General features: G+C 47.4%; 6 protein-coding genes across 6 annotated transcripts; 3 read left to right on the top strand and 3 right to left on the bottom strand.

The window, feature by feature from the left end:
* Nucleotides 1–251: 251 nt before the first annotated feature.
* Nucleotides 252–863, top strand: N7455_003461 (thioredoxin family protein). Its single transcript, XM_040961919.2, has 2 exons — nt 252–407; nt 461–863. The coding sequence occupies exons 1-2, from the start codon at nt 385–387 to the stop codon at nt 756–758; spliced, it is 321 nt and encodes a 106-aa protein (XP_040807641.1). The 5' UTR covers nt 252–384; the 3' UTR covers nt 759–863.
* A 337-nt stretch (nt 864–1,200) lies between these two features.
* Nucleotides 1,201–3,101, bottom strand: N7455_003460 (uncharacterized protein; the record flags this gene model as incomplete). The annotated part of the gene is made up of 3 exons (XM_040961917.2): nt 1,201–2,257; nt 2,320–2,797; nt 2,858–3,101. The coding sequence occupies 3 exons, from the start codon at nt 3,099–3,101 to the stop codon at nt 1,201–1,203; spliced, it is 1,779 nt and encodes a 592-aa protein (XP_040807639.2).
* A 1,150-nt stretch (nt 3,102–4,251) lies between these two features.
* On the bottom strand, nt 4,252–6,822 carry N7455_003459 (putative homeobox and C2H2 transcription factor; the record flags this gene model as incomplete). The annotated part of the gene is made up of 1 exon (XM_040961905.2): nt 4,252–6,822. One exon carries the CDS (start codon nt 6,820–6,822, stop codon nt 4,252–4,254), a length of 2,571 nt encoding a protein of 856 aa, XP_040807640.2.
* A 1,976-nt stretch (nt 6,823–8,798) lies between these two features.
* N7455_003458 (uncharacterized protein) lies at nt 8,799–9,071 on the top strand (the record flags this gene model as incomplete). The annotated part of the gene is made up of 1 exon (XM_065604492.1): nt 8,799–9,071. The coding sequence occupies one exon, from the start codon at nt 8,799–8,801 to the stop codon at nt 9,069–9,071; it is 273 nt and encodes a 90-aa protein (XP_065462983.1).
* A 772-nt stretch (nt 9,072–9,843) lies between these two features.
* On the top strand, nt 9,844–10,188 carry N7455_003457 (uncharacterized protein; the record flags this gene model as incomplete). The annotated part of the gene is made up of 1 exon (XM_040961906.2): nt 9,844–10,188. The coding sequence occupies one exon, from the start codon at nt 9,844–9,846 to the stop codon at nt 10,186–10,188; it is 345 nt and encodes a 114-aa protein (XP_040807658.2).
* An 846-nt stretch (nt 10,189–11,034) lies between these two features.
* N7455_003456 (uncharacterized protein) lies at nt 11,035–12,856 on the bottom strand (the record flags this gene model as incomplete). Its single annotated transcript, XM_065604491.1, has 4 exons — nt 11,035–11,228; nt 11,283–11,857; nt 11,913–12,112; nt 12,227–12,856. The coding sequence occupies 4 exons, from the start codon at nt 12,854–12,856 to the stop codon at nt 11,035–11,037; spliced, it is 1,599 nt and encodes a 532-aa protein (XP_065462982.1).
* Between the last annotated feature and the right edge of the window lie 577 nt (nt 12,857–13,433).

Genomic DNA, 13,433 nt, shown 5'->3' with positions numbered 1-13,433 from the left:
TATACTTATTTGGGTAATATGTTTATCGTACAAATGTAGTTGTCATAGTGGACCCTCATCTCCCCACGCTGTCGATAAGTGGCGCAAGTTGAACCTCAGGCAACATCATGGCATGATATTAAATACCCACGAAATACATATGTACGCACGATAAAGCATATATTAATCAATCTAAAATAGATAAAGCATATAAGACAAGAAATAGTATGATGGTGAAACACTAAATTTAGAATTTTCGTCATACTATGTAACCACATAGTATCTCCAGGGCTGATCTAGATCACCCCACCTGGACCTGGTGTATATAAAATCCTCCTTTCCCCTTCCACCTCAACTTAAAAACAACCAACTTCTACAAACAATCCCTCCAACTCAATCATCAATATGTCTGTTACCGAAATCACCAGGTAAGCCTCCTGTCCTCCCTTGCATAAACATCCACAACTAACACCCACCACAGCAAAGCCGACTTCCTACAGAAAATCCTCGGCTCGGAAGACCCCGTCCTCCTCGACTGCTACGCCGAATGGTGCTCACACTGCAAAGCCATCGCACCCAAGATCGAAGAATTCAGCAAAATCTACCCTCAGGTCAAATTCTACCAGGTGGATGTCGATAAGGTCGAAGATGTCGGACAGGAGCTAGGCGTGCGGGCGAAGCCTACATTCATGCTATTCAAAGGCGGAGAAAAGATCACCGAGGTTGTTGGGGCTCACGTACTCCTCATTGAGGAGGCAATCAAAACTCATCTTCTCTGAGAGAGGGTGACCGACATGTTCTTTTCTTTTTCCTTTTTCCTTTTTTATCCACCGAGGTCCTTGCGCTCATGGTATACATGCGTTCAGCCATTTGATACACAGGTCACTTTTTGACACGGAAATGTCATCGATCAGACATCTGAGTATCTGATTCTACTCTTAATCGAGACAGTATTTCTTTTATCAAAGCTACTTAACAGGACTCATATTCTCAACTATAATTTCAATTCTTTTGTAGTGCATTCGTACAGATATTGCTGAAACATTGGACCATTCTCTCCCCCATTATCCCCGTGTACACTCTCACAATATATCGCGCAACCTACAACAAAATACCAAAGCATCAAAGCAAAAAAAGAAAAGTCTCATGAGTCCAAACTATATACTCCCCCGGACATTTATCCCCCAATATAACCCTCCCTCATATCTCGTACAAAATCCACTAAAACCCAGCAGCAATCGCATAAGCCGGCGGCACAGTAGGCCAAACATCAACACCATCCAACATCGCCAAAACCATCCCACCACTCTGATGAACCTGAATATGACAATGCATCAAGAACGCACCAGGATTAACAACATGATACCGAATAGCCGTCCAAGTGAGACCCGTGACAGCCGGCAACGTATGGAAGGTATCACGATACTGCGGCGTCTGCAGATTAAAGTTCCTAGGAACAGCCTGTACCGCCTCCGCGACCGAATTCCAACTGAAAGTACCATTCCCCTGACCGATGATGAAATGTTTATTCGAGTGTTTGTGGATCGGATGCGGGGGTTGTAAGATGGTATCTGTTTGGAGAATCAAGTCGATCCAGGTATTATTCTTCGTTCGGATGATCAAGTCACTGGGAATGGAGTTCTGGTTGAAGAGCAAGGGCTGTGCTTCCTCGAGCTCGAGGCCGTAGCTGGTATTACCGAGTCTCCAGCGGTAGGCGGCGCCAACTTGGTTGATGTGCAGGAAGAAAGTTTGTGCTATATTGTTTGAAGGGGTGAGTGCCGGGAATGGGATCACACTGGACTCGTCAAGGAAGATGGTGTTCTCCGAGACGGGTTGGTTGTTGATTTGGATCCATGGGCTGGATGGACGGGTGATTTGGGGTAGGCCTTGGTATCGCAGTATGGCGGTCGTGTTGAGGATCTGGTTTATGCTGGCGCTGACCATGCGCACGGTGTAGTCTCCGGCTGGTTGAGTGAGGGGGATTAGTACCGAGTAGCGATTTGAGTTCGGGATGGTGACTGCGTTGACTCTTTGAGGTTGGATGTATCGTCCGTCGATGGCGTAGACCCACATGTCATGCTCGTCGATTGAGAAGGTGAGTTCTAGTAAACCGGCTGTGCTGGTGAGATCCCAGCTGACATATTGGTGGGCGGCGTTGACAGTGAAGATCTCTTGCGGACCTTGGGATGGTACGCAGCCTTCGAACATGGCTGGGGGGATGGCAGCGTAGTTGTGTGGGAAATTGAATACTGTTTCAGTAATGTTGGGAGGAAAGCATCTAGTGATGAAGTCAGTTTATTGATCAAGAGTTGTTGAACCATGACATATAAATCTACTCACGCCATATCTGTTAATCTTAGATCATCACCCAGGCTCGTTTTCTGAACGGGTGTTGTCAGGGCATCGATCTCAGCACGTGGTAGACAGGTGATGGACCCTTTGCCATTAATGAGCAAAGCATTGGCACAGAATGAGTCTGTACCAGAGGCCAACTCGGCAGTCCAGATCTCCTCCGATGTGAGGACACGCCACTCCGAAAGCAAGACGGGACAGGTCACGCTCTCTGCATTGATCATAGCCCGCAACTGAGCAGGATTGGTTGTGATCAGACTGAAAGGCTTTTGCACCGAGGGGGCAGGAGTGATATAGATTGGTCCGTAAAGGCCATCCTCGAGAGAGCCACGGTGATGCGCATGATACCAGTAGGCCCCGTACTCGGTTGCTGTCCATCTATACAGGAACGAGGTGTTTGGTCTGATGGACCTCTGCGATACACCCGGGACTCCATCAGACCAAGGAGTTCCCAGTTGTTCAATTCCTGTATGATATTAAGTTAGTATGTTTATCCCAAAGTAGATCAAGCTATCTAAGGGCATACCATGGAAGTGGATAGTGGTATTGAACGGGCACCGGTTATCAACGAGGAATTCAACACTGTCGCCTTGGTTGATCCGCAGCGGGGGACCAGGAAACTGCCCATTCGTCGAAATCACTGGCCTAGATACTCCTGCGACAGTTCGGTTCCCCCATGTCAAGGTGACTGGAAAGAACACCGTAGCCGCAGAGGTCCATTGAACGAGGCATAGAAGCCAGAGGAACAGGCTTCCGAGAGTGAACTTCATATCTAAAGATGACACTAGACTGGCAATTTGTATTAAATTGAATGGCCTGCTCTTGATATCCTATGCTTTTGACGGGATTCCCACGCTTTTATGTGGGCCTAGGGGGACATAGAGCATTGCGTGAGCACATGCATCTCGGAGTTTTTATGCGGGTCTATCACATAAGATGCATGGTTTTTATGGGAGCCTCTTGCTTGCGAGCTCGTATAGATGTGAAGCAAAAGGAATAATCAGCCCATACTTTCGTTGGGAACCAATCCAACCGTTCGGGGAATAGACAGAAGGAAGATTCATGCGAGCACCAGTATATTGATCTTGTGTATTGAAGCCTAGTTCGCAGCTAAGCTCGTATTCTTCCATTTGAAGCAAGGGACATGATTGGGAACAGCAGACCGACTCCGCGCGACCAAAGGACTCAAAGTTCAAGATATCCATTCACATCTCGGAGATGGTAGTCCCGAAAAAGTAGCTTGGCGGTGCTGTAGGGATAAACCCCCGACGAAGCTGTTGGCACCTGCTTATGTGCAAGCATAGAGCCCTAAGTGGGCAAGTTCAAGACAGGGAACCCTTTGAGCTTCGGCACGTTGCTGAGGTGGTGTACCCGGGGCCAATGGTGCATGCTGAGTGCAAACTTTCCATGGCCATGGGAGTGTCTGACTTCAGAGTCTCGGTACTTTACATGTCACACAGGTAGAAACAAATATCACTGGTCTGATCAAAGAACTGTCGGTCTCAGTCGTCATCGGACTGTGAGTCAACCAGTCACAAATCAGGTTTCATCGAAAAAGGGTCCGTGGAAACTTCAATCCCGGATATAACACGGACCCACGTGCCGATAACTGAATCAAGGTACGCAATTTTTCAGGATGAAACGAAAGCCTTAGGTGAGGGAGAGTATACAAGGGAGCTGGAGGGAGTTAGGTTCCAAATTGAACCACCCGCCACAAGAGTGACGTGTGGAAGCTGCCTGGATGGGGCTAAGATCTAAAACAAGAGAAGAAAAGTAAAAAAGAAATATCAATTGATTCGTGGTATTGTCAAAAAGCGTGATTTAGATGCTATGAAACAAGAAATATCGCACCAATTTACAAAGCTAAACTTTTCTTGCCATGTATGATTCTTCATCGCAAGTAAATCGCATTCAAAGAGATTAAAAGTTGCCATTGCCGAAGTACCCTGGCACATCATCATGGGTAGCATTCGACGCAGGAGGGTGGTCCGCTTTGGAATTGAAAACAGCAACCGGATCTGAAGCAGACACCTCACCCATGTGAGACGGGGGAATGGGCTGACCAAGCAAGCTTCTATTTGGCCATCCTTGTTGCTCGGGGCCTTTTTGACCATCGGCGCCATCTAGATGCAAGCCTTCCAAATCATCCGGGTTGATTTCACCGTAGCTGTCATTCAGTCGTTGTAGGAATTCTGGGTCAAATCCCATTTGTACCAGAGGGTCAGCTGTGCTTTCTCCCGGCACAGATGCAGTGGTCGGAAGACTACTAGCCCAATCCACCGAGAAGGATGGATCAGGACCAGCCGACATCATCCCTGCACTACCAGCGTAACTGCCTGATAAACTCCCCGGTCGGCTAGGCCCAGCCGAGGAAAAGCCAGTGCCAGGAAAGCCGTGGCTGCGCATACTAGGGCTAGAGATGGCGGGGCTGTGTATGGGGGCCCCTTGGCATACTGCTCGCGCTAGCACATTGATCTCCCGGGGTGCAGCCCGGAGGCCGCCATTGATAGCGAATGGGGGCTGCATGCCCAGATCGGCAAATTGGATGCTGTCGTTGTTCACTTGAGTCTGTAATCCACAATCACGCTTGAGGACACCCAACCAAACAACATTATCTGCGCACGTCTGGTTCCAAGGATCGTCACATCCATAGATGACACGGCGAGCTTCTGCTTGTATCATCTGATCTGATGGAACAAGACCTTGTGCCTTTTGATTATGGATATATGTAGTGAGTTCGTGAGATAGCCGATTGTAACAATTGACATCCGTAGGGACAGGAAGCCTGAGTGTGCTACCGTCTCCTTTAGCTTGCTCAGTGGCCCAGGGATCAGGGGACCGCCATTCATAATCAATCATGTACGGCGGAATGGCGTTTTCGACGCGAGCTTGAATCTGCGGGTCAAAGCCCCAGTCCCCTTGCCATTGAGCCATGCTAGCTCCATTTTTGAAGTGACCGGCCAAATGGTCCACTCGATCTTTCCAAGTCTGGAAGACGGAGCCACAGAACCCACAGCGGGATTTGATATCGGTAATGCTGCTTTGCCATTTCTCCATGCATGGTTGGAACTTGGCATTGTGCATTAAGCGGAGGTGTTGGTTGAGATGATCCTTCCGGTAAAATGTTCTCTCTTGTACTGTCTTCTCTTGGCAACTGATGAAGTTGTGAGTTTCTAGGTGTTCATCGTCTGGATTAGCTGCCAAGCAGAAGACACAATGAGGTATACCGTTCTGTTCAATTGTACCGCCGTCGGGGGAGCAGGTCCATTTGTCCAAGATTAGATGCATGGACTTCTCATGTCGCTGCCAGTCATACTTAGCAGGGAAGGAGTCGGTACAGAAGGTACATTGGAAAGGACGAGCAGATTTGGCCTTTGAATGGGCCAGGGTGTTGACAGGTACTGAGGCCTTGCGGCGGCGACGACGTTCTTTACGATCCATTGACCCAAAGGAAAGAGAGGATCGATGAGAGAAGGCAGAAGCAAAAGAGAGATCAGAAATAGATGAATCAAAACTACTGGCAGAGGCGGTGCACAGTTTATGTTCAGAGCTGGCATGGCTTGACTCATTGTTGCTAGACCCAGGGCGACGGGGCCTCACGTGACCCGATGGGGCCCGGCGTGGACGCGACGGATCGAATGGAGGATTGGCCAAGGCACGGGTAATATCGCTGATCGTAGCCGGTTCGTTTTCGGGGGGAGAGTACTTCCAACGTTCTAGAGGAGTCATGAGGGATGTGTTGACGGATTGTTTCATGGGGATGTCCACCGCCCCTGGAACGGGAGAACTGCTCCCAGGCGATGCACGAACTTTGCCGCGTCGCCTGGCATTGGCGAGCCAATTGGCAATTTGTGTCCGAGTTAGACCAGTGTGTTGTTTCAGGTCATCTCTCTCTTGCTCGGTAGGATAAGGGTTCTCGTTGTGATCTCTTAGCCAGCTCTTTAGGATGCTGATTGCCTTGCGTGAGAATCGAGCACCAGTTTTTTGAGAGCGTGAATCTGGGTCATTGGGATATGTGTTGTATGAAACCGATTTTAGGGCTTTCTTTCCCGTCAGGCTACCTGTAGGAACGTGGGCATTCTCTGACACGCTATGCAATGTCTGGAGGAACTTGCCAGGCGTTTTGGCATGAGTGAAACTGCATTCACGCCAAAGAGAGATACAGCAAGTACAGCCGTAGTTCAATTTACCGCGCTTCGCAACAAAACAGTCCAGTCCCATTCGCCCGCAAAAGTCGCATGGTTCTTGGGCCCGGAACATGGGGTAAACACCATCGGGGTCGACGGGGTCAATGGCTTGTGAGACATTCACTTCGGACATCTCCGGTACCGGGTTATTGGAGAAGCCCAATGTCTGATCATGAACCAGGGAGTTGAAGTTCGCTGCCTGTTCTTCGGCTTCATCAAGTTCAATATCAATCGAAGCGACGTCGTCGTCTAGCTGATTAGAGCCATGGGCAGACGAGGCGCCTTCGAAATCAAAATACTCCATGTTGTGAATGGTTACAATGGGAAATGCTGCCCAGAACACAGCTTTTCAGAACCAACAGAATGGATAGAAGAATGAAGGACACCGTGGAAAGCAGGAGAAGAGTCGGTCAGGTGAAAACTGGCCGAAAGTACCCTTCCAAGGTTGGTCTGGGGTAGAGAGAGATGGGCGAATAATCAATTCGGGTGGAGCTCCGTGACCTTGGAACTAGAGGTGGGCACCATTCAGCCGCTGAGATTTCCGGTGACTCGGCATGGACCGCTTCAAGGCAAACCCCGTGTGGCTTTTTTTTTAACGATAAGCATGCGAAGCACATGCTCAGGTATCCACCGCATAGCTCAAACTCCGATGACCAAAGAAGCAGTTAATTCCAGGAAGTCCAGTCGGAGTGAGCGGAGAACAGAAAGGCTTCTTTGAGTGGATGAACAAAAACCAAACGGATCCCTCAAAATGCACCTGCGCGCCCTTCGAATGACAACGCTAAGCCTATTTGGGCTAAATCTTCGTCAATGTGGGGTTGTTGCCAAGCCCTGGTGATTCATCTTTCTCTCCGCGATATCGGACGTCCGTTTTTCTTTTTATATACTGTGTTGTGTAAAAAATATAACCATCTCGTCTATGAATACGAGACTTAAGTAGAGGTGTGCATTTCGAACAATCTAGTCCACTTACGCTCGGAACGGCCGAGGTCCCCACAAACGTTATCACCCACTATATATAGGGTAGTTTATCGCTCCGTAAATCAACCACGTGGTTAGAATGTCAGATTCAATATATCCCTTGTCGGTATACAAATATCCCATGCCGGAGCCGTCTAAAGCTGAAATTTGTTTTGTGATAAAGTATGGACGAAAGTTGGCGGACTTCAAGATATTTGGTCAACTCAACTGGAGTGCTCAGGGACATTGAACCAACAGCATGAGGTATATTTCCAACTGTTGTATTGATTTTTTGAAGAAATGGATACGGAAGAATCCACCTAAACCAAGCCGAAAACATTTTAAAGGACCCACTGGTGGCCTGGGTAGCTATATGATCCCACCACTTATACATAAACCTTTACTCCTAGTATAATAGGGCTAAGTTAATTGAAGATGTTAGCTGTGGACATGCCGATAAAGACCGACACAGTCGCTCCTGTTAGCTCCGCATTTAATGCATTCTCTGCATTGTCACTGCGATCCATCGTTAGCACGGCGGGAGATGCACATCCGAAGGAAAACCTCCAAGCTTTCTATAACACGGGTAGCCCAAGCAACAAGGATTCGGGGAACGTTCGGTGTGATAATCTGAGGGTGGAGAGGTTATGGTTAGTCAAAGGTCCATTGACAGCTCGTTGATCAAATTAAACCTTGGAAGTAATAGAAATGGAATACAGAGGATATCAAACGTACTTCATGGCGAATATGCTGTTTTTGAAAGGATTGATTTCAATGTCAGGACCTTCCGCACTATATCCTTTTGTCCTGGCTCAGAGTCCAAACTCTCGAACTTTATCGGAGTTCCAAAGAGTACGTATCAAATCAATGTTTGAATCAAAACTCGTAGCCACATGTGATGTGCAAACAGCCGAAAAAAAAAGTAGGTTATGGGCAGGCTTGAATACATAGGTCATGGAATAACAGAGGGAGACTACGTCAAACTGGGTTTACCTGTTCTCTCATCATTTTTGTCGTAAAAACTTCCCTCTGATTCCATAACTTCAATATCGGAAGATCTTACACTTCATGGCTTCTGGTACTCCATTCTATCTGTCATATTCTAATATAATCTGTATTTGAAACAAGAGACAAGCAGGAGTCCGGGTTCTGAATAACCTTCGGAAGCGCTCCCTTCGCTCATAATTTCCCTGCAGATTGATACCCCGCCGATACGCACTGGTTCAACATGACTCCTTATCTTCCTAAAACTGTGACGTAGATATTTTCTTTTCTCCCCAAGGAAGATAGTTTGGCTTCGTATGCGATTGTCTGTAAGACATGGCAGGCCATTTCATTTTGGACCGCAAACCCTTTTCTACTCTATATCCAACCCCCTCTCGACTCCGGGAATTCTGTCGTGTTCTCGGTCTTTTGGGCAATAAATCTTCAAGTCAGTCCAGGCAACGACGGGGCAGCGTCACGCGCCTTGAATTCAAAGTTGTACCTCCCGAATACGATATCCCCACCCTCGCGGCTCGTGAAAACGAAAACGATCGTGATCAGAACAACCAGACGTTTACGACGGCATTGAAAGCCCCACGGGAGCCTTGAGCGAGTCGCCCGGATATAGGAGCCGGATTTCCCTACTCCTATATACTTAGTCTCCGAATGACTGGCTAGCGGATCCGGATGAGAAAGGAAGGATGAAGCGATATATGGAAGTATATATGGGAGTATATCTGTCCCTTTGCCAATGGTATGACTGCCGATTTGGGATTTAGATCTCATTATCGAGGAGCTCGCGGATGAAATAGATAAAGCCCTTGATAAGCTTTTCGGTAATCTAGACGGCAAGTGGCTTCTGTCTGATGTTTTATCATTCTGTGCGCTAACATGTCTCCACAGATTGGACAGAGGTTATAGAGAAACGCCACAGCGAAAATCGCCATCGACGCGATGACGGACAAAGTCCTTCCAAGTGCAGACGCTATTAGGTGGATGGATGAGACCGCTGTAGGGAAGCCCTAATGCAGCAGTCGCTCGAATTGGCCTCTCGCTTGCGGCAATTCATACCACGACCGAAGAGGAAAGCAGCCTCATCAACGACCTGTGTGCCAATCCTGAGTACTTTGAACCCCTGCGTGAAGAAATAACTTTGGCTATGGCGGAAAAGGGTTGGTCGAAGAAGGCACTGCAGGATTTGAAACTTATGGATAGTGTAATGAAGGAATCCTAAAGACACCACTTCGGCGATATTAGTACGAATTTATTTTTCGGCTCGTTGGGAACAACAGTTTGCTAACATACCACTTGCTGCATCAAGCTGCAATGCACCGTATGGCTCTAAACAGATGGTACCTGAATTTCTAAAGGGGCTCTTACAATGGTTGGAATTAACCAGATACATGACGAAAGTGTCTTCCATGAGCCCTATAAATACGAAGGCGACAGATTTTTGAAGATGTATCAAGAGCCTGGGCAGGAACATCGTTGGCGGTTTGTCTCGCCTTCACCAGAGCACCTTGCCTATGGTTACGGCAAGAATTCTTGCCCTGGGCGATTCTTTGCCGCCAATGAGATTAAAGTTAAACTGATCACCCTGCTTATGAAGTATGATTGGAAGTTCGCCGCTGACGGCCGTAAAGAGGGGAATTCCTTTGGCTCGGAGACAGATACTGACCCTACTGCTAAAGCAATGATCAAGAGGAGGCAAAGAGTGACGTTCTAGGTGAGTTCATGGTGTCATGTGTAGATATTCTTTGCAAAGAACATCATGCAGCACATGCAGTCCTTTACGGACTATATTACTTGGGATGTGCCTTTCAGAAGTGATAGGGGTATCGGCTATGTCTGCTTTCAATTTTCTGCTCCAAATCATCTCCAGTGGAACCATAGCTCTGTGTTTCAGAATTGTTTGACTTTATCGCTCCGGTGTCCTTGACTGCAAAGTTACATGTTCGTGCAGGGTAGAAATAGGCTTGATTCTTTGACATGTTATACCACCACACAATAACACAAATTCCACGGCTTTCATAATGATTATCTCAATAGGCCTCCCATACATTGTAGTGAGACTTGGTTCATTGAAATAATTGCCATGAGCCGAAGGCTTTTCATCAAACTAGGCTTTACTACACAAGGATTTCCACATTCAATTACATAGTAAGAAAAACCAGTGCATATTTCTTTCGAGCGTACTCATATTGATTCTATAGGAGCGACAAGAATGTGAACAACGGGAAAATGGAATTTGTGTAGCTACTCTTTCGTTACACACGTGTATAGTAGGCTCACCCACCCCTTTGAATACACTAGACATGCACGATTCACTTCAAGTCAAGCGAAGAATACAAGACTTGTTTCGCGCGATTCCAATGCGCTATTCACAAATTCCGTCCATTCGCGTCCTCAAGAACTCCGCCCTGCCATTACGGTGTTCCTGCATAGCTCGCTTTGTGAGCTCTGCTTGTCTGTCAAAGGCTAGTTGTGCGAGAGTCCCCTGACTCTTACCATTTTGAGCCTAATTTGTATGCAATATAAAATTATCTGACTAACGATGAGTTTGGATAACACATCATTCGGACTCGTCGTGACGATTCAACCCGTCAGTGGGCGGACCAGCATAGTTTTCATGTCCCCAAACCCAGTACCATAGTGCTGATATGAGCACAATGCCCACGAATACAACAACTGCGTAGTTCATTGTGTTGACAGTGACATATTTGAAAGTGGGCATGCAGAACAAGGGAATGGCCAAGAGGGTCCACGCTAGCAGGAGAGCGTTAATGATATATAAACATCTATGGGAAAGGGGAAACGAACCAACGGTAACGATGTTGCAGAAGACGCCCAGATGACCGAGATAGAAATTACCATGCTTGATATCCCGACGGCGTCGTATAATCAGCGATACGGCCACGGGGCAACCATAGCTGAGAGTTAGTAAAATAATACCCACACCAGAGAAGGCACTGAATGCCGCGCTAGATCCAAAGTAAACTAATCCCAAGAGTATTTCAACAATCATGCCCATTACCATAGCATTTAGCGGGATATCTAAGCGCTTGTTGACGATTCTCAACCAATTGGATCCAGGGATTGCGCCGTCTCGCGCAAACGCCCAAGTGCATCGACTTGTGGCTGTCGCACAACCAATACCACAGATTAATCCAAGTACCAACAATGGGATAAGCAGGCAAAAGGCGCCGACGGAACTACCAGTGGCTGATTTCAAAGTTGGCGGCACTGGCTGGCCTGAGGCGATCAGAGCACTTATATCCGGCAACACAAAACAGATGGGTATCAAAAGTATTAGACCGACGATCATATTGATTGCTACGGTTCCAACCATGGCCTTGGGTACTTGAACAGCAGGCTGACGCACCTCTTCACACATTCTACGTAGATTAACCGGGTTAGCTCAACAAGGGTTAAAACTGGAAAGAGTCTTACGAGATGATCATTCCTGTGGCCGAGGTCGCCCACGAGGCTTGCAAGAGACCGACGCAGAACGACCAGCCCGCAGGCCAGCCGGCCTGCGGCTCGAAATTTGTGAAGACCCAGTCGGCTGAATGTCTGCCCTCTTTCGCAAGAACCAGGATGCAGACGACGATAGCAATGACGCCAGCTATAGTCCAGAAAATTGCGAATTGCTATAAACAAAAAAGGGTCGGTTAGGTACATGTGTGGGGAAGGAATGGACAGAATAAATGAAGCTCCCGTTCGCTTCAGAAAGGACCGACCCATTGGGTCTTGAATTTACGTACCTCTAGCAAGGGCAGCCATTTGTTGCCAAATGCAGGAATTGAATGGCATACAAGGGTAATCGCCAGAAAGATCAGGAACACATGGTACGCTTGGAAATTGTCGGTGATACCGACTCCGGGCGACTTCTCAAAGACATTGAGACTTGCGATGAAAAACTGTGCGGTTGCGAAATTGACTGACAGTGTGATCATGATTTGGCCGGTCGTATAAGCCCAGCCGCAGATCCAGGCAAAGATATGGCGACACCAGGGAGGTGACAAGACAAATGTTTGGTAGTAGACACCCCCAGCCGTAGGGAAAACCGAGGTGATCTCGGCTAGCGAAGCAGCTACACAGAGAATAATCAGACATACAGCCACCCAGCCCCAGATAACATTAGCGGGACCTCCTCCTGCTAACGGGTACGTGAAGGTGGTTGAAATCCCGTAAGGTACAGAGGATAGGATGAAGCACATAAAAACAACATTCCAGGTAGACCGATTCCGGCTGAGCTCAGCAGTATATCCTAGTGTTTCAAGGGTGCGATCCGCCACTGCTTTATCGTTTAATTCATGTTCAGACTTGTTGCATTCGCTGTCGGCTAGGGCTGCCCGTAGAAGTTCATCCTTGGGGGGTTGCAGAGGGGACATGAGCGCGAGCGGGAAGGGCAAAGCCAAAGTGGTGCAAGGGTGAGGCTTCGAATACAATGAATAAATGCAGGTTATATGTTGATTTTGAAGAGGCGCTTAGGCAGTGAATCAGGTTTACACTTGGAAAATTGCTGTAGGGGTGGTGGTAGTGATATGATTGTTGGTTTTGACACTGGAAGAAAAAAGAAGGGGAAAGACAGGGAACTTAATTATATTTAAGACTTTTGCTCCAGTGGATCATGTTTTCTTGTTTTATTTTATTTTAATTTAATTTTGCTGGTCAGTGCTCTAGTCAATCCATGGATGTCATATAAAATAACATAACCCCATAATGACCAAAAACACGAGCGCCTAGCGGTGCACATATCCCGTCAAATCCCCACCTAGGAGAGAACGTACATATATTAATTTTGATATTAGCTCGCTGTCTATTAAAACTTTTGAACGGATGCCCTTTGGACTGCGAACTTGTGAGTCCGGGTTTGCACCAAAAGTACCCGGTTAATTATATAGAAGCGAGTGCGTCATAGTACGAAACCTTCGCAGCAGATTGCATTACCTGCTGCATCTCCTGCAC

This window comes from Penicillium solitum, assembly GCF_028829755.1.
Source record: "Penicillium solitum strain IBT 25940 chromosome Unknown utg000001l_segment0_segment0, whole genome shotgun sequence".
NCBI lineage: Eukaryota > Fungi > Ascomycota > Eurotiomycetes > Eurotiales > Aspergillaceae > Penicillium > Penicillium solitum.
The sequence above is the reverse complement of the archived record's forward strand: the minus strand, read 5'-3'. Positions and strand labels throughout refer to the sequence as shown.